The following is a 25,437-nucleotide window of genomic DNA, read 5'->3' as shown; positions in this document are numbered from 1 at the left end:
GTGAACAAACATTGCCTAACTTTAGTAACGTCATTTATTTCAAAACATCAATGTTTCCAATTAGTCAAAACAACAGCATAAGATATGGCACTTACCTGCTCAGATGACATGTTTTCGGATATCTGTTTTTTCTTTTCTTTCTTTGTTTATTTGTCCATTCGCTCTGATAAGATGTCCTGTATCCATGTGTACACCGGTGCCTCGAATCACATTCATCCATACAGAGAAGCAGAGCCGAAGCACAACCAAAATAATGTCCTTCCGCAAGACACATGCAGTTTTATTTTTCAGTAGCTTTAAATTAATAGATAAATCAAGCTGTTCACTTCAGAGTCTATGCAAGCTGCTCTGTCCTGTCTGTATTGTGTATAAGCATTATTACACTGTTTTCAGTGCAGTTCTGTGCTTCACAACTCCATCTTGTGCTCAGAGTAACAGATGTGCTCCATTCGGTTCCGTCTTCCGTGTGCTGATCGCATCATTTTTTAAAGTGCTCCAGATTCACTTTAATTTCACTTTTGTATACTTCCAAGTATGTTTGACCACTACATGTCAATATACAAAAACAAATAATTCACCCCATAGCATTTATGTACAGCGGAGATGTTAAAATGAGGAGCACATTATAGTGAGGAGTATATTGCTTAATTTATATATTGTTTTCTGTAGGAGAAGAGGAAAAACAAAGAAAAGTAATTTACGAAATCCATGGTTATGACCATTTTTAAAAGCTAAGCTATATTAAACAAATCTCAGTGTAATACTTTAATACTAAGTAATAATGTACTCAGTGTAAAATCAAAACATCCACCACGTCATCAAAATCCATAACGTCATCGTGCCACAGTCTGCAGCAAGGACCCTCTCCCTCAAAAATGTTGATGTTTTAAAACAACAGTGCAGCAATAAGATTATAAGGAATGCTCTTTGTTCTGTGTCCTTACCGGCAGCAAGATTTTTTTGGTCTTCTTTATTCGGTAATATCTCTTGGGTTAAAGCATGGAAACTGCCAAATAAGTTTTGTATCAATAACAAAGTTAAGGAAGTGCCTTACAAAATACTTCATAGAATTTATCCTGCTAAGCATGTTTTGAATAGATTTAAGCTTAATATTTCGTATTCCTGTGATTTTTGTGGTCAAGAAAAAGAAACTATTTTGCATCTTTTTTTTTTCATTGTCTTTACTCAAGATTATTTTGGAAGGATTTGGAATTTTATATTAACAGAAAAATGGAGTGTATGATAGAAATTTGTATATTTGATGTACTTTTTTATACAGAAAAAGAAAATTTGAATTGTAAAGAACAACATATTATACATTTGTTTATTTTGTTAGGAAAATTCCATATACATAAAAAGAAGTGGGCTCAATGTAAACCAAATCTTGCACATTTTATAAATGACTTTAAATTATATGTAAATCTCTTGGAACAAACAAAAAACAAAAAAGTACTGAAAACATGTAATGCTCTGAAAGCATTGAAATTTATGAAATTTTCTTCCTTTATTTTTTTTCTCTCTCTCTCTGGCAGCTAATTTGATTATGTGGATATGTAATACCTCTTGTTCTTGTGGCACTGAATCAATAAAGCATTAAAAAAATAAAAAAAAACCCTCTCCCTCAAACACGTGGCTGTTGTTGCTATGGTTACGGATCAAATAGCGTAAACAAGACTTCCTCGTTTTGCAAACATGACTTTGCAAGAAAGCGACGATTTCGAAAGGTTTTTGAGTAATGTAGACCAGATAAGTAAGTCCTGTTTGTTTTGCTGAGTTCATTATAACTTTCGTGTTTAAAACTGATAGCGACGTGATTATTGGCTAAGCCCAATGTCATTGCAGCAGCATTTTATGTATTATAAAATGCTAACATATTTTGACAAAATCACAGCTTGATTGGAAATGATTCACAATGAAAATATACCTCTGATAGCACACGTAAATCACCAGATCAGTCTATTATTAGATGTGTGTGTGTTTACATCTGGAAGACATATATTTATGTTTTTTTTTAGGTTTGCTCGTCTGCAGTGCTATACGACGTTTCCTCTCAGATGTCAATAAGACATTCAGCAGATGTCTGAGAGACTTTTATTATTAAGAATGTTTGTAAATCTGATCTTTTTAAGAAGTTTAGCAGATGGTAATTAGAATGCAATGCTTAAATAAAGATATTTTTTTCTAATGGTAAAATATGACCTGCATGTCTTCTCATCTCTCTCTCTCTCTCTCTCTCTCTCTCTCTCTCTCTCTCTCTCACACACACACACACACACACACACACTCTCTCTCTCAATTCAATTCAATTCAATTCAATTCAAATGAGCTTTATTGGCTCGACAAATTGTACATTGTATTGCAAAAGCATTTATATGAGCATGAAAAATAAAAATGAACAAACTAGAACAAATTCTGTATTGAACAAGTGTGGAAAAACAGAAAAAAAGGTGTTTGTGTGTGTGTGTCTGTGTGCGTGTCTGTGTGTGAATAAATGGGCGCATCACTGTTTGGTCGATTCTTCCCTCTTTTTGTGGCAGGAATTGATGTACTTTGCTGCTAGTGAAATGCAGTCTCTTTGTTCACCAAGTAAATATTGAGCTTGTGCATCATTCTTCAACTTTTTGAAGTTGGGACAAATAATTTCAAATTTGGGAAAGAAGTGTTTTCGAATTTCATTGTAATTAGGGCAGGTGGTTAAGAAGTGCTGCTCTGTTTCTATTTCTCCTTGGCTACAGTACAGGCATAACCTGCTCTTTCTGGGCATCCAGCTCTGTCTGTATCTGTCCTTCTCTATAGCCAGGCTGTGGTCGCTCAGTCTGTACCTCCTCATGTTTTTCCTCAGTTTGTGGTCTCTGACTGTGCTCAGGTATTCTGTTGTCGTGTAATCTCTGTTTAGGGCCAAATAACATTGTAGTTTGATTTGTTTTTGTGTTGTTTCATTCCAATAAGTTAGGTAGTTTTCTTTTTGTGCATTAATCATTTGGTTGGGCCGGATTCTGTGGATGAGGGTGTCAGTGTCCTGAGGCTGATAATTGTTAGTCGTGCTAGTCGTGTTAGTCTGTTTGTGGAGCCTCAAGACCAGCTGAATGAGGGGACTCTTCTCAGCATTCATTTCATGGTTTTCAAGGGCTTTAAAATGGTAAGAGTTGGGGTCACTCAATTTTAGATGTTTCAAAATGTAATGGCTCTTAGAGGGTATTGGCCTAATTCTGCCCTGCATGCATTATTAAGTGTGTTTCTCTGTACCCTAAGAATGCTTTTACAAAACTCTGTATGGATTTTTGTCCCATTTGTCAAATTCCCAAACCCCAAACTTCACTGCCAAATAGTGCAATAGGTTCTATGACTGATTGGAATATTTTGAGCTACATTCTAATTGGTATTTCAAATTGGATAGATTTTTTTAATGGCATAGAAAGCCCTTCTTGCTTTCTCTTTCAGTTCATTCACGGCCAAGTTGAGGTTTCCATTTGCACTGAATTTCAATCCAAGGTATGTGTAGTTTGTGGCATGGTCAATTTTGATCATACCAAGGGTGAAACTGTATTTCTTTCCCTGACATCTGGGTCTTTTCTGGAATGATAGAACTTTAGTTTTAGTTGGGTTAATCGTCAGGGCCCAGGTCTGACAGCACTGATACAGGATGTCCAGGTTTTGCTGTAGACCCTCTTCTGTTGGAGACAGCAGGACCAGATCATCTGCATACAGGAGGAACTTTATAGTGGAGTCATGTAGTGTGAGGCCAGGAGCTGCTGGTTGTTCTAGTAGTTTCGCCAATTCATTAATGTATATATTGAAGAGGGTCGGTGATATTGGGCAGCCCTGTCTTACACCCCGCCCTTGAGTGAAGAACTCAGTTTGTTTATTGCCAGTTTTGATTGCACATTTATTGTTTGAATACATCGTTTTTATGATGTTGTATGTTTTGCCCCCTATACCAATTTCTGAAAGTTTAGACAGTAGACCTTGGTGCAAAATTGAATCAAAGGCCTTCTGGAAATCTACAAAGCATGCAAATATTTTGGTTTTGTTTTGGTTGATTGTATTTATGTATTATTTTTTTATTTTTTTTTTGTATATATATATTTGGGTTTGTTCTGGGTTCATTTTTATTTCGCTATAAAGTTGTTCAAAGTGATTTTTCCAGGTGTCTTCATTTTGTATGGCTGTTTGTTCATGTTGTTTTTTATTCAGGGAATTCCAATTGTCCCAGAATTTGTTAGAATTTATAGATTCTTCAATAGTTTTTAGCTGATTTTGCATGCACTGTTCTCTCTTTTTTCTGAGTGTATTTTTATACTGTTTAAGCTCCTCACAATATTGATGAATATGCTCTGAAAGAGAATAGATCTAAATCTTTGATCATGTAATTTACTGTTGAGCAACCATGAAATGAACTGTAGGTGTACCTTCCCAGAGAATCCCCTCTCACCCTGCCGTTGACGAGGTACAGACCGAGGCTTTGACGGAGCTCAATCAGAAGCTTCCCGTTTTTATTCACTTGGGCATCAGAATTATATCTTGGGAAGTTTACAATGTTTTGTGGGAAGTTCTGTCCAAAAATATAGTTATTCCCATTATCTGTAGTGTAGTCAGGAAGGGATCCTGTTCAGGCATTTAGATCCCCACAGATCAACACACTTCCCTGGGCCTGGTTGTGGTTAATTTGACTGTGGAGAGATTCAATGATGTCCTCATTATAGTAAGGAGATTCAGAGGGAGGAATATAAAGAGCACATAAGAACATGTCTTGTTGTTTGGATAAGTCTCTCTCTCTCTGTCTCTCTCTCTCTCTCTCTTTCTCTCAAAATAAAATCCAAAAAGTATTTTGGCCACATAATTAATTCTAATTAGCATCTGCTAAACATCTTAAAAAGATCAGATTTTCATAAAAGTTTCAAAGACATCTGCTGAATGTCTTATTGGCATCTGAGATGAAATGTCTTAAAGACTTATTGCAGATGAGCAAACAAACAACCTAAAAAAAATACATCTTCCAGATGTAAACACACACACATCAAATAGACATCTTGGTGATGTACGTGTGCTATAGTGGTGTGATGTGCTATCAGGGATGTTTCATATAAGCGTGCTTTTTACTTACACTGTAGTCTTCTTGGGATTGAAACAAGAGCACAAACTTTTGATATTTACTAAGGGCAAAATTATTTGTTGTGGTAGAAATTATGCCACTCCTGAGGGACAATCGTAATTTGTGTAAACACTGTTAACCTTTTTGTTTAGATTTGTGTAGCATTGTTTAGCATTTTCATATTTTAAGAAAAGTAAAAAGTCTGGGATAAGGTTAAAATAATACAATTTGTACATACTGTAAAGCATTTGAAAAGTAGCTAAAATAAATAATGATGCTGGGTGAAAAGTTTTCAGGACAGTTCTTATGTGATCATCACATGACAAAATAAACTAAAATAAAAAAAAGTTAATAAATATGTTAATAAAAACCTGTGAGAAGTAAAAATTTGGATAAAAAAGGGTCCAAACATACTTCACGCAAATACGCAAACGCTGACGTGAGCACTTCGCCAACACGTGATGCCGTTGTACATACATTATGTGCGCTCTTGAGTTGCTCTGGCGGTTACAAACCTCAGACCACAAGGGGGCGAATGAGTTTTAGGCACCACGAAACCAGATGTAGTAGAGTCAAAATGTCAACAGTTTAGGAGTGTGTGCTTTTGTATTTGCTGAAAAGACGACAGAAAAATATGATTGTACAATCTAACTTGTTCTGCAAGACTCTCCTCAAATTGCTGCTCCGCCATGACAGTTGTTGATCGAAAAAAGAAAATCCGCTGTAGCGCTTCTTGTGGCAACGCTGAGAATACAGCGCGTACTTGCGTTAGGTTATGAATTGCGCTCTGACACATTTCACAACACAACAACGCATGAAATCGAGCTTACATAGCAAGATGCGTCTGCATTCACATACTTACGTAGAGTATTTTTGGGCTTTAAGAAACTAAAAATGTAAAGTTCTTTGAATTCTTTGAGATAAGACAAATATGTTATTGAGTTTTGTGAGTTTGTGCTCTTTGATTGCAGGTGAACTGGTAAAAGAGTTAAATTCCAGCGATGTGTCATGCCAAGAGAAAGCTGTTGAGAAAACAGACCAATTTATTGCATCCCTGGAGCGGGAGAAACCATGTCAAACCAAAATCAATAAGACAATTATAAACGCATATCCCTCATCTGAAAATAGGCCACTGGTACAGTATGCACCTTTGTCTCTATTTAATGTTGGCCTATAGAGTATATACTATGTACAGTCTGAAGAAATGCATTTTCATCCATTGTTTAAACTATCAGTACATTGTGTTATTTTTCTTCTTCCATTTCCTTTTTAGTATGTCCAGTGTATATCAAGCCAAAATCCAGGTACGGTTTGTGTCATTGAGTCACTTATCAGCTCGGTTTCTTTCGGTTGTTGACATGACATCTCTTTCTCTGTTGAATAATTTGGTTTCAAGTATAAAACTTGAATGTCTGTCTTAGAAGTCTTGTAAATAATACAGAAAACAATACAAACTAACGCACCTTCATCTTCTCTCCTTTTCTTTGATTATAAATGTTGCAACGGTTGTTTTTGTGGTGCCCTTCCATTCATCAGAGAGTTTCATGAGGATATTAGAAAAAGATGCAGAGGAGAGAAGACAGAGGAGAGAGATGAAGGTGGAAAAGGCCAATTGTGGGTACAATGGGTGTGAAATAGTAAGGTTTTGTTTTGCCTGGCTGCATTTTCAGTTGCAACATTGAGATTTGCTTTGTCCCCGTGTGACCCGCAGCACTGAGGGAGAAAGGGAATGAGGCTTTCACTCAAGGTGACTATGAAACGGCTGTCAAGTTTTATACAGAAGGGCTGGACCAGCTGCGTGACATGCAGACACTCTACACAAACAGAGCTCAGGTGCCTCTATGCCTACATGCTTCTATATTTCAGAACAAGCTCTTCTAATAAACAGCTGAATTGCATGAAACCTGATATTCCCATGAGATACCCCTCATGTGTTTTTTGTCTCATGTATTCATCTATTATGTAGGCCTTTATTAAGCTGAAGAGATATAAGGAGGCCATAAGTGACTGTGAGTGGGCTCTGAGGGTGAGTAGAACAGTGGGAAAGAGGGCAAGGAAGTGCCCCCTCATTTTTCAGTGTCAACCCAAGCAGAGAGTTTCTCATCCTACCTTGTCTGGTGGGAACAGCAGGCTCCGTTAAAGGAATAGTTCACCCAAAAATGAAAATTTGCTGATAATTTACTCCCAGGACAGCCAATATGTATATGACTTTCTTTCTTCATCAGAACAGGATTTTAGATTTTTAGGAAAGTATCCCAAGTTTTTAGCTTCATCCAATGCAAGTAAATGGACACTAATTTTTGATGATCCAAAAAGCATATTTAGTCAGCATCAAAGTAATCCACACGACTCCAGTCGATCAAGTAATGTCTTCTGAAGTTAATCGATATGTTTGTGTGAAAAACAAAATGCTAATTAAAACATTTTTAACTTTAAATCGGCACTTCTGCCAGCTCTCTGTAGCTGTTTGAATTAACCTAACTCTCACGTGAAGTCCGTTCCTCTGTGTTAAACAGAGTGAAACTTCTGAATTCTTGCGTGAATACGCCAACGTGATGGCGTTACGCGACAGCGATGTGAGGCATTGAGTGTTTACAGGAAGCGATATTTTTTAAAGTGAATAAAGTTTTAATTAGCGATTCGTTTTTCACACAAACGTATCGATTCACTTCAGAAGACATTACTTGATTGACTGGAGTCGTGTGGGCCCATGAAAAAACACATGAAAGGGTTAATCCGCTGTCCATTGATCTGTACAGTTGCTTAGCAGAAATTTATCGGAAAATTGGGTTGAAGTTCCTCTTGAGCTGTGCCAAATAATATCTTTGCTGTTGGAAAACTTTTAGAAACTTCAGAAAGTATTAAATAAATGTTATTTATTGATTTATACTTTACCTGGTGTAAAGTCCTGCAAATGGACTACTGTATAACATCAATGCAACTGTCTGTAGTTTTTTAAATGGATAATCAATATATATTTTTTTCACAGTGCAATGAGAAGTGTATTAAAGCGTATATACACATGGGGAAATCATACCTAGCACTCAGAAATTTCCCAGAGGTTAGTATCATTCAATACCCATCCTTCTGTACTTTCATGACCCGAGGTCTAAAGCTTGATTTCACTTCTCACTTTATTTGCCTTCTCTCCTTTTATCATATTTCTTTTGCTTCATCTGCAGTCCAGAATGTGCTATCAAAAGATTTTGGAGATAGAGCCACAACAGGATAGCATGGTCAAAGGTAAGACCTGAAAATGCTGTGAAGATCTGAGGCAAGAAAAGGCAAGACCAGTGTCCTGTAGATACAGTTGAAGTCAGAAGTTTATATACACCTTAGCCAAATACATTTAAACTCAGTTTTTCACAATTCCTGACATTTAATTGTAGAAAAAATTCCTTGTCTTAGGTCAGTTAGGATGACTACTTTATTTTAAGAATGTGAAATGCCGGGGGCCTGGGTAGCTCAGCGAGTATTACCGCTGACTACCACCCCTGGAGTCGTGAGTTCGAATCCAGGGCATGCTGAGTGACTCCAGCCAGGTCTCCTAAGCAACCAAATTGGCCCAGTTGCTAGGGAGGGTAGAGTCACATGGGGTAACTTCCTCGTGGTCACTACAATGTGGTTCTCGCTCTCGGTGGGGTGCGTGGTGAGTTGTGCGTGGATGCCGCGGAGAATAGCGTGAGCCTCCCACGTGCTAGGTCTCAACGGTAATGCGCACAACAAGCCACGTGATAAGATGCGCGGATTGACGGTCTCAGACGTGGAGGCAACTGAGATTCATCCTCCGCCACCTGGATTGAGGCAAGTCACTGTGCCACCACGAGGACCTAGAGCGCATTGGGAATTGGGCATTCCAAATTGGGGAGAAAAAGGGAGAAAATCAAAAAAAAAAAAAGAAGAAAAAAACATTAATGTGAAATGCCAGAATAATAGTAGAGAGAATTATTTATTTCAGCTTTTATTTCTTTAATCACATTCCCAGTGGGTCAGAAGTTTACATACACTTTGTGAGTATTTGGTAGCATTGCCTTTAAGTTGTTTAACATGGGTCAAACATTTTGGGTAGCCTTCCACAAGCTTCTCACAATAAGTTGCTGGAATTTTGGCCCATTCCTCCAGACAGAACTGGTGAAACTTAGTCAGGTTTGTAGGCCTCCTTGCTCGCACACGCTTTTTCAATTCTGCCCACAAATTTTCTATCGGATTGAGGTCAGGGCTTTCTGATGGCCACTCCAATACCTTGACTTTGTTATCCTTAAGCTGTTTTGCCACAACTTTGGAGGTATGCTTGGGGTCATTACCCATTTGCGAGCTTTAACTTCCTGAGATGTTGCTTCGATATATCCACATAATTTTCCTTCCTCATCATGCCATCTATTTTGTGAAGTGCACCAGTCCCTCCTGCAGCAAAGCACCCCCACAATATGATCCTGCTACCCCCATGCTTCACGGTTGAGATTGTGCTCTTTGGCTTACAAGCCTCACCCTTTTTCCTCCAAACATAACAATGGTCATTATGTTTCATCAGACCAGAGAACATTTCTCCAAAAAGTAAGATCTTTGTCCCCATGTGCACTTGCAAACTGTAGTCTGGTTTTTTTATGGCAGTTTTGGAGCATTGGCTTCTTCCTTGCTGAGAAGCCTTTCAGGTTATGTCGATATAGGACTCGTTTTACTGTGGATATAGATACTTGTCTACCTGTTTCCTCCAGGATCTTCACAAGGTCCTTTGCTGTTGTTCTGGAATTGATTTGCACTTTTTGCACCAAACTACGTTCATCTCTAGGAGACAGAATGCATCTCCTTCCTGAGCTTTATTATGGCTGCGTGGTCCCATGGTGTTTATACTTGCATACTATTGTTTGTACAGATGAACGTGGTACCTTCAGGCATTTGGAAATTGCACCCAAGGATGAACCAGACTTATGGAGGTCCACATTTCTTTTTCTGAGGTCTTGGCTGATTTTTTTTTTTTTTTTTTTTTTTTTTTCATGATTTCAAGCAAAGAGGCACAGAGTTTGAAGGTAGGCCTTAAAATTCATCCACAGGTACACCTCCAGTTGACTCCAATTAGCCTATCAGAAACTAATTGGCTAATTGCCTAAAGGCAATAATTATTGACATAATTTTCTGGAATTTTCCAAGCTGCTTAAAGGCACAGTTAACTTAGTGTATGTAAACTTCTGACCCACTGGAATTGTGATGTAGTCAAATAAAAGTGAAACAATCTGTCTGTAAACAATTGTTGGAAAAATGACTTGTGTCATGCACAAAGTAGCCAAAATTATAGTTTACTAATATGAAATCTGTGGAGTGGTTAAAAAATTAGTTTTAATGACTTCAACCTAAGTATATGTAAACTTCTGAGTTCAACTGTACATGCTTTACTGCAACAAACACTACTGTACTAAAGAGGTATCTACACTTGTTCACTTCACACATTTTTACTGACCAAATAGCTATCCGATCATGAAAAGTGTAAGTGCCCTGCAAGATGCAACTGAGACAAATAGGAATCCGATCACTTGTGAGGAGGCATGGGAATTGTCAGAATTTAAAGATTTCGGTTCCTTAAAGGGATAGTTCACCCAAAAATGAAAATTCTCTCATGATTTACTCACCCTTATGCCATCCCAGATGTGTATGACTTTCTTTCTTCTGCAGAACAATTTTTAGAAGAATATCTCAACTCAGTTGGTCCATACAATGCAAGTGAATGTGATCGGACCTTTGTAGCTCCAAAAACCACATAAAGGAAACATAGAAGTAATCCATATGACTCCAGTGGTTTAATCCATTTCTCCAGAAGCAATATAATACTAAACTAAACAGGCACCACATGTGACTTTCAGATGTAAATGTGAAAGTGAAAGTGGAAATTACATTTTGATATGTTTCTCACCCATACTTATTACATCGCTTATGAAGAAATGGATTTAATCACTGGAGTCTTATGGATTACTTTTATGTTTCCTTTATGTGATTTTTGGAGCTACAAATGTCTGATCACCATTCACTTGCATTGTATGGACCTACAGAGCTGAGATATTATTCTAAAAATCTTTGAGTTCTGGGTAGGGTTGCACCAGCTGTGCGTAAGGTCTCACGTAAGTTAGGACGTAAAGTTCACACTAAGTGCTTAGGAACTATTAGTTAGTTTGTAACTAAGTCAGTGCTTAATTTGGTTGCACCACCTGTTTTTAAGGCAAGACTTAGCTAATATGTTGTAAGCTCTCCGTAAAGTAATACTTAGTCGCATAATATGACGTTTACTTGTATTGATCCAATAAACAGCCTTGAAATTTGTGCTCAGAAGTGTTAAAAAGCCATGAATTTCAATTTGATCTTGTTACGGTTGATGTTCAAACCTGGTTTGTTCACGTAACTCTCAGCTGTAATAAATTATATCATTGAATGTACATTAAAATACGATAAGTATTTTTGAAAAGTAGATTTGATAAATAGTATATTTGCCCTATGTAAATACCAATATATAGGTACTGTATCTAAAATAAATAAGGGCAGATAAATAAATACTAATACAACAGGCTGGAAAAATAGACATTTATTCATTTTAATATCCTATATATATTTTGAATGTGTTGAAACTTGACACCGGACGACGCACCCTGAAAACTGCATCGTTAGAATGGTTTCATGCTGAAGAGCCGCTTAAAAGATTTTTTTTTTTCTCTCTTTAAATCTAAATGAGTGAAAATATCAATATCATACTGTATGCCGAAAGGATTGAAGCCTGTCATGCAAAACAAGCTCATTGATGTCATAAAATATCAGTCTGCTTTTTTATTCCAACCGATACTCCTGGTTGGAGGCTTCCGTAAATATTTAGTTTATACGAAGGGTTACGTTCTACTTTAGTTTAATGGCTCAAATATTTAGTAGTGCGTAAATTGTGACTTAGTGCCCATTTACGCCACAACTATGCTAAGTTGTAACTTACGGATAGCTGGTACAATTGGTTCCTGGAGAAGAAAGAAAGTCGTTCACATCTGGGATGGCATGAGGGTGAGTAAATGATGAGAGAATTTTCATTTTTGGGTGAACTATCCCTTTAACGGTTCCATTAAAAAAAAAAAAGAAATTGTATCTTTATTTTAGTATTCACCATTTGTTCTCGGTTCTTGGTTCCCAACCCTACTTGGGTGGTGACATTTGAAGCATACAAGACATGAATCGTCCAAGTGTAAATGCATCTATTTGTTTAGTCCACATACATAAACAGAACTACATCAGCATATAGACATTTGAGAGCCTCACAATCCACACATGAGCTAGCAATCATGGATGAGACACAAAGATGTAGCAGCAGTGAAACTGGTGTTTAACATAAACTCTCTCAAACTTACAGAAACCGAATCACTTGAGAAATCATAGCAAAATGTTGCTGCCTGGCACTAGCATCATAATGGAGTTAACTCTGTTATATTTGCATAGCACAGGAGTAGTACCACTGCAAGTATAAATAGGATGTGCATACTAAATCAAAATTACAATCCAATCGATCAAGACGCATGGAGTTAATAAACGTAAATAGACTCTAAATGCATGTTAGCAATTGAGTAGCTACGTATATGAAACATGGTGTCTGCTCTGTCTGATATGTGCTGTATATATCAAGCATCTCTCAGTGGTGCCAGATTAAGCAGCTCGTCGCTTTCACTTTTCACATAAGTCTCCCATTTTCTCTCTCTCATTTACTCTGTCTTTCATTTTCATACATACAGAGGATTCATACATACAGTGCCACATGCTTACATTGGCAGTTTTACAACATTAGCTGCTCATTTCCATTCAATTTGAAACTTTCCAGAGGAATAATGGCATTACTGTTTCACATCCAATGCATTTTAATAGAATATTTCCACATGAATTTGCAAAGAAGAAATATGTTTATTGAATGATCACCGTAAATTACAATAGCTTATCTGACCCAAGTGGATTTGGAAGAAAAGGTGGCTCTCCAGGAAAAGGCAGCATGGAAAGAGCTACAGGAGGGAACTGAGCAGGCCACAGCGATACCAGAGCTGCTGAAAAAGCTTGACAGACCAAATGAAATCAATCTATACTACTTTGGGGGAGTGGAGCTGCTCACACAGGCTATTAAAAACTGTAAGTTCACATGATTCATTCAGAGTCTCCCTTTTTTCAAGAGGTAATTTTGTTATTTCTTATTAATTCCATTAATCACCAGTGAACTCTGTGCAGCTGTTTATGGTAAGCTCAACAAATGCTTGAGCCACAGTGTTGAAGTTCAGATTTGTGTGAAATATGCCTTCAGTTTACTCAGTGTTGTTCCAGCAAGCAGGGTGATATTTCTTGTGCTCAGGATCGATAAAGAGAGAAAAGGAGTGAGGCATTTTGTGCGGAGGGCTCATTGATTCTGCTTTGCGGTTCATTTGCAGTTCATGATGAGCAAACTAATCCTCATGATCAGCCACTGAAGACAGATGCAGGCCCTATCACGAGCACAAGCCCAAAGGCTTTTAGACTCTATTAGTGAATGTATGCATTACCTTTCAGTTTGTCTGTCTCTACTCAATTCTGATCTTGTGCCAATATACCTTTGCACAGATCAGTGCATAAAATTTCGATTCGATCTTTGGCAATTGCGACTACTAAATGACTACTCAAGCTGTGAAATGTCTTAATGTAAACAATTAACTAAACCCAAAACTGTTTTTTCAACAAAATAGGCAAAATATCATATTATAAAGGTGAAATAAATGTCAGATTGTATGTCAGATTGTAAATAATTGCACAAGAAGTATCTACTAACTGCTGAACAACACTCTGTTCTGGTTTCACATTTCATATGCTGTCAATCAATTACATCACTGTTTTAAAGTTATTGGCTGTTTGTTGGCAAGTCCTTCCCATTTTAAAGCTCGACCAATCAGCAAATACGTTGATGGAAAGCAATCAGATTTGATGGAAAGCAATCAGAGTGTCAATTAGGCAATCAGATGAAGCTCCCATAGACTCCCAGAGAAGCACGGCATCGGGGTGGGACTCTAAATTATGTGTTTAGAGCTTCTCGTCCAATGAACATCCATCTTTACTCACCTGTAATCTACTGTAATGGTTCGGGTATCTGCCATATACTCTCACTGAGAGTTTAAATAGAGCTATCTGGGTCGTGTGTCCACTGACCTCTATGGACTTATTCATGTCGAAAAAAGCAGATTGCGTTACTTGAATGAATGGTGCGACAGTGGTGTGATATTTTACACTTTTATTCACTAAAATATATGCATTTACAGTGAATGGAGCCTGGGGCTTTCAAACTTTAAAAAGAATATAAAGCACTATAAACCTGTCATAAAAGTAGTCCTTACAACTTTTGTGCTATATTCCAAATCTTCTGAAGCCATACGATAGCTTTTTGTGAGGAACAGTCTAAAATTTGAATCATTATTCACTGACAATCTTCCCCTCTGATGAGCTTTTCACCGCTGCAACTGAATAATTGGTTTAAACTCAAGAAACAGATCAGTCTGATTTGTGAACGAATCATTCAGATTGATTGCAAAGATTTGACTGACTTTGCTATACTCCTCTCATGCAAATGCTAAGAAGAGCTTGGGTGTATGTCTGGATTTTCAGTGAATAACTTTAATGTTGGTCTTGACTTTCTACCTTCTATATTGTTGTCCTTAAAGCTATTTTAAGTGTTGAAAGTAATCTGCTACTAAAGTGAAGGCCTCTAGACAAAGTTCTGCACACTGTGCAGCTTTTTCTTGAAAGCTTTCCAATACGGAAAGCTTTATGCCAATGTTTTGTACATGCAAGATATCGAATGGGTCTTTGTGAACTAATGTCTTGTGTTTCCACAGAAAGAACCCTGCCTTTGTGTAGATAAGGGAACACTCTTTCTCTTGATGAGCTTTTGTTTATTCTCCTTGCTCGCACTTTTGCCCTTGAACAAAACGTATTGTGTGTCTGAGGCTGGTTACTGTGCTTCAGTGTTGATATATGGGGCTCACTACACACCTAGTAACACTGATGTTATCTGGTGTCCCTCACAGGTACTGGGCAGACGTTATTCAGATTAAACAATGGCTTCAGTATCATTAATGGCAATAACATTGTAAGAAGGTAAGGTTGCTAAAGAAGTGATCTTGACAGTTTGTGGTCAGTGTGTACTTTGAACATTTAGAAATGGGTTATGTAATATAGCATAATGATCTCCAGATACTGCCATATTTATATAAAATTATAATTGTATTAGAAGCTTTATACATAGTGCTTAGTAGGGAGAAAACAGGTAACGTATGTGTACGTACTGCATTTAATAATTCTTCCTTTCACATCTGTATAGTGTAGTGAAGATTTTTAACTACTTAAAATGGTATTTTGTGAGTGGCTAAGCCATTTGGCTTATCGTATTTTAAAAGAATGGCTAATTATCCCACTTTACCTGTTCACCCTATATTCATTCAAATGTGTATGCACAATCCCAAGTATGATTGATTTACATCCTCAAATTTGTCAAACAGATTTATCTTTACTTGTCATTTTTCTTAATCCAATGAAAAAATGCTATTAAAATTAATTGACTAAGTTGAATGCATTTAAGCAACAGATATGTAACCTTGTCTCTGCAATGTGATCATGTTTTGCACAGGATTTCCCTTTCCATCATCAGAATGACATTTACATGGTTTACTGTATCTGTATTTGACAGTGATTGGTTGGTTTGTTTAGGAGATCCGCTGTGTTTGTTTCATACAGTTTGTATGCATGTGGTCCCTCATCTTTAAAACATGTCCATTTAACTCCACATGAACCACAGTGACTGACTCAGTCAAGTGCCATTCTTTTAACTCTGGTTTTTTCTTTCTGTGTTCAGCTGTCTCTCACAGAATTTTAAAGATCCATGTGCAGTGGATCTATGCGTGTCTGTCCTGAGACTATGGAGGGCAGTTTGCAGTGGAAATGGTAAGATGCATCACGTGAGTGTATGAAGCTTTTCCAAAGTCCTTGAAAATGAAAGATGTTATTGCTGAGGAAAAAATAGCAATCCCAATTGCGCATTCCTCTATTTTTCTATTAAACTCCCTCCCTATGGACAACTTAAAAGGTATCGACACCACTTGATCCGGTTCTGCATTTTCCCCTCTTAAAGTAATGAGGATTTGTGAAATTGTCTGAATCCAAGTCGATATCAATTTATCCTGTTCCAGCCTACTAGTAGTGAAATTGTTATTGCCTCCACATTTAAAAAGCCTGTTTAGTAAGTAGTTTGTGCCCTTCAGTTATATTCTCATTAACTGCTCAACTAAATCTGCATTTGTCTCAATTAAACCCTCTCCATAATTGTCTTCCTTCCAGAGCAGAACCAGCAGCTGTTGATTGAGTGTCCCAATGCTAGAGAGTACATTGTCCAAATGTTGGCATCACCAGTACTTGAAATACACAGGGAATGCCTGGAATTGCTCAGCATGTACTCACATACTCAGGATGGAAGAGACCTGCTTCTAGACAACCTGAATTTATACCAGTGGGTATCATATTGATAAGGGCATTAAATGATGTGCCTTGAATTTAATTATTTAAAACATAAACACTTGAAGCCAGATGAACTATTTAGATATTGCTGAAAATGTGAAACCAAATGGAATTGATGTATAAGTCACACTGCTAAGAATTAATGTTAAAATAGTTATGTGTGTTAGATCATTTTACATCAAGGGTAATGATTAAAGTGCATACTCCAAACTAGGCCTAATTAATAAGTAATAAATCCAGATATCATTAACTGCTTAGAAATTAGGCATGATTTTAAAGATATTCCATGTTTATATTGAGACGATTTTAATCTCTTAAAATATAAGATTTGTTTTCCTCATGTGTTCTGTACAAATAATGATTCTTTGCATAGCCTTATAGTGATATTTAAAAAGTGTTGGAAATTCGTTATCAAAAGTGCCTGGTTTTCTTTTACAATATTTACAGTGTAAGTACATTTGGATGTTGGTTTCATCTTAACCTTCCCTGTTGTTTACAGAGCAGAGCAAGAGATAATATTTGAAAGTGTGGTGTTCTCACGGTATCTGTGAATCATCTCATTAGCTAGCATGTCGAAGGCCCCCTACTGTTAAAGCATGTTTTATTAAAGTCCTTTTAATTAACCCCTCATAATGAATGCATTCTGTCCTCTGTAGAATGGCAGAGAACCTGATGGGCTGCGTCTGCCATGATACGAGCTTTGCCTCTGCGCTGACAGTTCTGGAGAACTTGACTGCAGAAAATAAGTATGCATGGTCAATATATTTTGCCTTAACATATCCCATGGCCTGTTTGCATTTGAAGTTGATGAATGCCTGCAAAAGAGACGAGAACTGGATCCTTTTTACGAAATCTTTGGCACGACTCACCCAAGAGCCCATTAGATCCCCATACATCACAGTCTCACGTATTAAATCGAGACACATTCAAATTCATTCATCTCAACAGCTCAGGCCCCTTGAGATCGCAAAGTGAACACATTTAAGGCAAAACAATCCATCACATTCAAGAATCCCTCCATTTATCTCTGTGACTGAAATCAGCCTTACACTTTTTCTAGGCATTCGCCATCTTACAGATAGAGAAAGGTTGCTCATGGTGACCAGGATATTCAATTAAATAGCAAGCCACTTCATGCACAAAAGGAAATGAGAATGGCGCAACGGTTTGATAGATAGTCAGTGAAATGTGGTTAGTGAATTCAAATTGCTCTCTTGTTTCTAGATAAGGATGGTTAGCCGGATTGGTCTTGTCTCGTGTTGTATGCTGGCAGTCAGCAATGTGAGATCTGAAACCATAGCTCTGCTTGGATTAGTGCTCACCACATTATAATGTTTTATCATTTTCCCCCAAAGGCTCAGTGTGCACTACAGCAAGAGGGTTAGCTGAGGTTTTAGAAAAAACATCTGTAGTGCTTTATTCTACGTTTGAATTAAGTAGTCGTTTTTATATCATGAATTTGTTTTGGTTTGTCTTTTACAGATTTAAGATTCAATCAAGGGAGAATTTCACAGCAGTTTTTGCCCTTCCTTTTGAGCATCTTCTGGTGATGTATAATAATGTCTTGAAGCATCATTAGCTTTTAAAATTGTCCTCATTATGGCTAATACAGTTTTTCCAGGGTAAATTCGTAATAGTAGGTATTAGTACATACAGTGTACACAAACATTTTTGTACTTTTTGTACTTTTTGAAATGCACAATATCAATGTATAGACAGCATCTAAAATGCGAACATTAAAGAAATACAAAACTTTTGCAAGGGTACCGCTGAATGTATCGAGTTCAGTACTTAGACACAATCCCATGAAAAATATTGTTATTTATAAATTAAATCCAGACTAATAGAAGTCATTTGCATAAGTTATTATCATCAAAGTTTAACAAGTATGACAAGTCAAACAATGTTGAAGATAGTGGGTATGTTTTGTCAGTGGTTTGACCATTCTTTAGAAATAACAAAGAACAGAATGAAACTGTCAAAAAGGTAAATGTGTTAACTGCATTAAATAATGTAATGCCATTTAACATATTTAATTAATCTAATATATTATAAATGCAAAAAAAATCAACATATGAATTCAATATTCTAAAAAACAATGAAACAAAGGATTTTTGTCTTGTACTAAAATTGTTTATATGTAAAAGTGTTTTAGATGCTGTCAGTATATTGATATTATACGTTTCAGTGTCTATCCAAACATATGAAAAATGTAAATATGAAAGAACCACACTTTATGTACAAATCACTAAAGACATCACGTTGGGTTTTCCTATGTTAACTTGAAGTTCTTCATTTTTAGTCAAACATTGTGACAGCCAACCCCAAGATACTAGCTTCCTTAATTTCTGTGATTGGGTGCATGGCTCTGGATGATGTCATTGGAAAGAAAATGGCAAGCCGTGAAGAATTTTGGAGATGCTCTCTCCAAGCTATGGTAAGCTTGATTCAGATGATAACCCTTTACATCACGACGAGCTTCCAAATGCTACGTCCTTGAATGTTACTGAATAATGTATGACATTGCAGTGTGAATTTTGATTCAGCGCGTTTGTTTCTAAGCTCCTTTTGCTATCTTGTTGCATGAGCTTTGAAACAACCATTTCCCACAGATGCTAAAACTGCAAAATGACACAAATTGAATTTCCGGCACTGTCAAAATAAAGCTCTGTTTTTGTCACAGGAGCAGTGCAGTGGCTGTGAATGTAGAAGTGTCCTTTATCCCCTCTTGGGTCTGATGATCAACTTAGGCTCAAATCCCTCTCAAGTTGTACAGGTAAAGTAGGAATTTGGATACATTGGGCTCTGGCTGAGCTCTCAGCCAGCACATAAACAGTTTTTGTAGCCGAAGGAAAGGGGCAATTGGATAGGCTGTTCTGTTAGCACATCCATATGTTGCAATCATGCCTAAAAATCATGCCTGAAAATGCAGAGGAATGGAGAAAACATTTTTCGCCTCTCTTTTAAAACAGAAACATGCTGTTCTGACCAGCAGCAGGTGCCTGGGCTTGCTGAGTGATCCCCATGGAGGCATCATCACAGTGAGTTGAATTCTATTTACCAAGGCCAAAGTGAGCTTTAACCCAACCTCTGATGGCTGGAGCTGCTCTGACATTTGAACAGTAGATGTCTGCAAATACATTTACTGAAATGTTTATTTTAATGGATGTGGGGTTGTTCTGGAACCCAGCTTACTGGCATTTCTAGAACATCTTTACAATGAATCACAAAACACAAACATGTATAGGGGAAATTCACAATGATGAATTCGTCCACTGATAGCATTGTCTGTTCACACATGCTGTCTGCATTGTTTTAGTACCCAGTTAATTAAATGAATTATACAAGTCAGGTAATGCCGTAAACATGCCCAAAAATTGCATGGCACAATTTATTTTTCATTTTTATGAATAACTATTGCCATGATCAATCGAAAATGTAGAAAACCATCTCTCTGACATAAAATTCTGTTTACTGCCTGCTTTCCGCAGGTGCTATTAGTGTAACATTAAAGGGGTCATGACATGAGGAATAAAATTTTCCTTAATCTTTTGACATATAAGAGGTCATTGTAGTATAAAAACATACTGTAAGTTTCAGAACTCAAAACTCATTCTCTACTTCCAATTGTGATGTCACACTGTGGTTGACATTTGCATCTGACCGCTTACACAACAACACATTAACAGCTACTTTACCTTATCACTTCTGTTTCCCCGCCCAGTAGCAGTGAACAGTGGCAAGGAGAGAGAGCAGGTCAGTCAAGAGCAGAGAGCCAATCATAACAGTGGGTGTTTACTGTCAAGTCTTAGAGGTGAAGCAGCACCAAAACCAAGCGTTTCTGAAAAAGGGTCAGAATAAGGGTGAAAAATGATCATGTTTTACAAACATATGTCTGATTTTTGTGCAAAAAAACAAAAACAAAAAAAAAAACACTACTAATATTATAAATGAACCTCAAGGAGCATTAAATAATAAAAAAGGCATGTCATGACCCCTTTAAGTGTGCCAGACAAATAGCGCTGAGTTTTGTGAAAAAGATACAATCAATAATAAGCTTAAAAGGATAGTTCTTCCAAAAATGAAAATGTTCTCATCATTTACTCACCCTCATGCCATCCAGGATGTGTATGACCTTCTTTCTTCAGCAGAACACAAAGATTTTTATGAATTAATGAATGAACGTTACATTTATATAGCACTTTTCTGACACTACACTCAAAGTGCTTCACACAGTGAACAGGGGACTCTCCTCACCCACCACCAGTGTGCAGCATCCCCCTGGATGATGCAACGGCAGCCATAGTGAACCAGTACACTCACCACACACCAGATATTGGTGGAGTGATAAAGCCAATTCAGTGGGGGGAATTTGGCAAGGACACCGGGGTTACACCCCTACTCTTTTCAAGAAGTGTCCTGGGATTTTTTTAATGACCACAGAGAATCAGGACCTCGGTTTAACATCTCATCTGAAGGATGGTGCCCTTTTTTACAGTATAGTATCCCCATCACTATACTGGGGCATTAGGACACACAAAGAGCACAGGGTGAGCACCCCCTTCTGGCCTCACTAACACCTCTTCCAGCAGCAACCTTAGTTTTCCCCAGGAGGCCTCCCATCCAGGTACTGGCCAGGCTCAACCCTGCTTAGCTTCAGTGGGCAACCAGTCTTGAGCTACAAGGTGATATGGCTGCTAGAAGAATATCTCAGCTCTGTAGGTCCTCACAATGCAAGTGAATGGTGATCAGTCCTTTGTAGCTCCAAAAATCACATAAACGAAACATAGAAGTAATCCATTAGACTCCAGTGGTTAAATCCATATCTTCAGAAGTGATGTAATAGGCGTGGGTGAGAAACAGATTAAAATGTTAGTCCTTTTTTTACTCTAAATCTACACTTTCACTTTTACATCTGAAAGTCACATGTGGTGCCTGTTTAGTTTCACTTTCACATCTGAAAGTGAAAGTTAAAGTGAAGATTTAGAGTAAAAAAACCCACACCTATTATATTGCTTCTGAAGACATGGAATTAACCACTGGAGTCTTATGGATAACTTTTATGTTTCCTTTATGTGAATTTTGGAGCTGCAAAAGTCTGATCACCATTCACTTGTATGGACCTGTAGAACTGAGACATTTCTGCTGAAGAAAGAAAGTTGTACACATCTGGGATGGCATGAGGGTGAGTATATGGGTGAACTATCCCTTTAAAAGGAAGGATGGAACATTTGTAAGCCACATTAAAGGATTAGGCTTTGTTCCTGCATATTTTGTGGCACCTTGTCATAATTGTTGCTCAAGCCATGTCACGGCACTGAAACTCCACCACTGGGTGTAAAAAGCTGGTTCCATTTTTATATATAAGGAAGACAAAGACAAGGATGTGTCACTTTAATTTTACTCTGAGAAACAGCCTGACTGGAGAGATCTAACGCACTGAAGCATTTAATCCTGCAAAAGCCATATGGGGTAAATTCACCACTTTAATGCACATGGTTCTTCAGCAAAAATCCCTTAGTCTCATTCACTAATCACCTACAGTCCAGTTTAACCAGGGGTTAAATGTGCTAAAATAGTGCATTATTTTAATTAAGTCACTGTTTTAATGAAGTCACCATCATTCTTTTCAGCACAAACACGCCTCCTTTCTAACGATAGGAGCTGTAGTTTCAAACATATTGTCTTTTTTTGTCTATGGCTTTAGAGAGCTGCAGGTTTGCTAAGTGTCCTCCTTCCGGAGTCTCTTTCTGCCACTCAAGAAGTCGTGGAGAAAGGAATAGTGAAGAGACTGCTGAAGATTCTGAAGGTAGAGCCTATATCGTGTTTTAGCACTCAATATAATGTTTTTTTGTTTTTTGACTAAAATGAATAAATATGACACAATCAAATATTAACTAAATTTAAAGGAGATTTCCTTCAAAATACACAAATTATGACTAAAATAAATAAATGTGTGAAAATGAACACTGGTGAAATGGTACAGTTTGCTTGTGTGTCTGTCGTGTCAGGGAGGAGGAGAGATGAGCTCCAGATACTCCATTAAAGCCCTGACAGTGTGCACTGCCTCTATCCCACCAGCCTGTGAGGAGATGGTTAAGCTTGACAAGAGTGAGTTCTGAGGGGTGGGGAGGCAGAGGACTGGATTCAATAAGATGTCTAAAAGTTCTGTGGCCTTACAGTGACTTTGTGTGTATGTGTGTGTCTGTGCGGCTGGGTGTGCTTTGTTTATTCAGGTCTGCGCACTTTGAGAAAACTTCTGGGCAGTACTGATGAGGTGGTGGTGGGGAATGCAGCTCTGTGTATGGGGCATTGCTTAGGAGTGGATGGAGCTGCCACTAGCCTCCTTGACACAGACTGTGTATTGCTGCTGCTACGCCATGCTGCCAGCAACACCAAGAGAGCAGCCGTTCAGCAGAATGCTGCCATCACCCTTGGGAAGCTATGCAAAAAAGAGCCCAGGTATAATTAAGTCAGACCTTTTGTAGTAACAACCTGTATTATATTGGTTAACATATGCTGATGCCCTAATACACTGAAGTGATTCGCTCTTCAAAATTAACCTTAACGAGATGTGCTTTTTGTGTTTCACTCAGATCTGCAGTATAAAGACTTTGGGGTCATTCAGACAGAATGCGTCCTTGTACAGCACCATGGATAGAGCAGAACGCAAGTTTCTCAAAGCAGATTTTTCTTAAAAGTCATTTTAACTTGACACTGCACCTGAAAAACGCGGTGCTCCTACACGAGACACTGAAAAACAGCGTAACGTGGCACAACTGCAAAAGACGCATGTCTAGCGCATAATAACATTAAAAAACTGTTGACACTTCAACTTTTAAAAATACATCTTGAGACAACTGCATTCTGCTTTATTCGTTGCAAGGCCTCTAGCTTTTTTTTAAAGCAAGCACGGATTCAGTCTGAATGGCCCCTAAAACTAAATGATGATCACTGGGAAAACTAAAATGTTTAGAAAATGCTATGACCCTTTTAAACCAATATGATTCAGATATAAACATTCATTTAGGAGTATTTGCAATGTGCTTGCATTATCACAGTTCAATAAAATTCTGTAAAACTGTAAAATTCATAATATTGCTCTTTATTTTACAGCTGTTATCAAGTATGCTTACGGATGTGACAGTCATTTGTTTTTAATTTATGAAGGTGCTTTCTCTGTGTCCACATATTCAGGCCTTAGAAAAGTAGTAGCTCCTCAAGTCTGTTAGTTGAATGTTCTTGGGGCATCTTATATTTTCCCAGTCAGCATCCAGCAAGGACAATCAGACAGTTTGTCAGGGAATCAAAAACTTACAGCATTTGAGCTTCTTTTCAGTGAGTTTCAAGACTTTGATATCACACATTCTGGACAGAAAACAGTGGAAGGCACAGATCAGCTAAATATATTATACATAACAGAAGAAACTACTTCATATGCAGAGCAAATCACCAGGTCATGTTTTCATATATGCTTGTTTGCATTTAATATTCTTAGCTCTGGTTTTATATTTTGCTTGTCTTAGTTCATTGTGTGGCCGAAATGAGAGGGGCCCTTATTCTGTTGGTTTGATAAATCTCTGTTTTGATTTTTCAGGCACATGGTGAAACTCAGGGAGCTCCATGGTTTAGAAATCCTTCACTCCTGTGTGAGATTAATCACATGAGCCTCTACCCTCATTCAGTTCTTCAATCAATGACCCCATAACTCAGGGCAAGCATGCAAACCCACACACAAAAAAATACAGATGAATGCTGTCCTTTGGTCCCCAGTTAAGATGCTCATCTGAAGTGAGGTCACAAATTACTGTCATGCCTTTAGGCCTAGCTTGATTATGCAGCTGTTTCCTGTGTTCATTTTAATTAGAGAGAATTTACATTGACACGTGACTCTGTTATCTGCTGTCATAGTAAACATGTAGCCCCAGGACAATATTTAAAACGTTTCAGTTTCCTTTCATCCCAAATGTTCCACTTGGGAAGTGTGTTGCCTTGATTACATTTGCTCTCTGTTTGTTGGTAAATGGATTAATGGTAGCTTTCATGTGTTGAATAAAAATTATTAATAAAACTGCATTTGAAGATAATTATGCTTAAAGCCTGTTCATGTTTGCAGACTTCATAGCTATTGAAAGCTTTTGATGATCTAATGAGAAAAAAAGGTAATACAATTCAAGTCGATGAGAGTATAATCCAGGGTTTGGGACAGGATTTTAAAAACTGACTGCAATTTAAAGCCATGACATTTTAGGTTCGTCCCAGAGCATGTATTTGATTCTGTTTCTATATCTGTCAATAAAAATATACTGAGATAGAAAGATGGTACAACACCATCCTAATAGAAACAGTTAACCCAAAACAACAATTATGTCATCATTTACTCACCCTCATGTTGTTCCAACCCAGTATGACTTTCTTTCTTCTTTGGAACACAAAAGCAGGAATCTCAAAGTCTCAAAAATCTCAAATCTCATTTCCCTGTCCGTATATTCAGACTTGGCACGCTGTGTTCAGTAACGAGAAACCAATTGCATTTGGAGATATTGATTTCAAATCTGCCGTGGTGCATGTTGGCACATCAAATTTGAATATACACATGAATATGTCACAAAAAGTTATCATATGGCTTCAAAAGACTTGGAAAAAAGCACACAAGTCATATAAACTACTTTAAAGATCTTTTTATTGTGCTGTTTACCATTTTTGTAGCTTGACAGGTCCTTGGGCTGGATTCACGACTACCATTACCTTCCATGAAAGTACCATTTTGTTTTTTTAATTTGTACAAAAAAAAAGTTACAAATGTTTTGTAT

General features: G+C 37.5%; 1 protein-coding gene across 2 annotated transcripts; it reads left to right on the top strand.

Annotated features, from left to right (window-relative positions):
- The first annotated feature begins 1,669 nt into the window (after positions 1-1,669).
- On the top strand, positions 1,670-24,689 carry ttc12 (tetratricopeptide repeat domain 12). 2 transcript variants are annotated; one of them, XM_051678846.1, is made up of 21 exons: positions 1,670-1,750; positions 6,064-6,227; positions 6,366-6,396; positions 6,629-6,706; positions 6,804-6,925; positions 7,059-7,118; positions 8,082-8,153; positions 8,275-8,335; positions 13,037-13,225; positions 15,142-15,211; positions 15,966-16,054; positions 16,448-16,616; positions 17,281-17,370; positions 18,107-18,170; positions 18,927-19,061; positions 19,308-19,400; positions 19,597-19,665; positions 22,332-22,433; positions 22,636-22,735; positions 22,861-23,086; positions 24,222-24,689. In XM_051678846.1, the coding sequence occupies exons 1-21, from the start codon at positions 1,693-1,695 to the stop codon at positions 24,289-24,291; spliced, it is 2,112 nt and encodes a 703-aa protein (XP_051534806.1). In that variant the 5' UTR covers positions 1,670-1,692; the 3' UTR covers positions 24,292-24,689. The 2 variants fall into 2 exon arrangements, with proteins under 2 accessions (XP_051534806.1, XP_051534807.1); XM_051678847.1 differs by lacking the exon at positions 24,222-24,689 and adding an exon at positions 23,221-23,810.
- The last annotated feature ends 748 nt before the right edge of the window (positions 24,690-25,437 follow it).

The sequence above is a fragment of the Myxocyprinus asiaticus genome, chromosome 39, assembly GCF_019703515.2.
Source record: "Myxocyprinus asiaticus isolate MX2 ecotype Aquarium Trade chromosome 39, UBuf_Myxa_2, whole genome shotgun sequence".
Classification (NCBI taxonomy): domain Eukaryota; kingdom Metazoa; phylum Chordata; class Actinopteri; order Cypriniformes; family Catostomidae; genus Myxocyprinus; species Myxocyprinus asiaticus.
The sequence above is the reverse complement of the archived record's forward strand: the minus strand, read 5'-3'. Positions and strand labels throughout refer to the sequence as shown.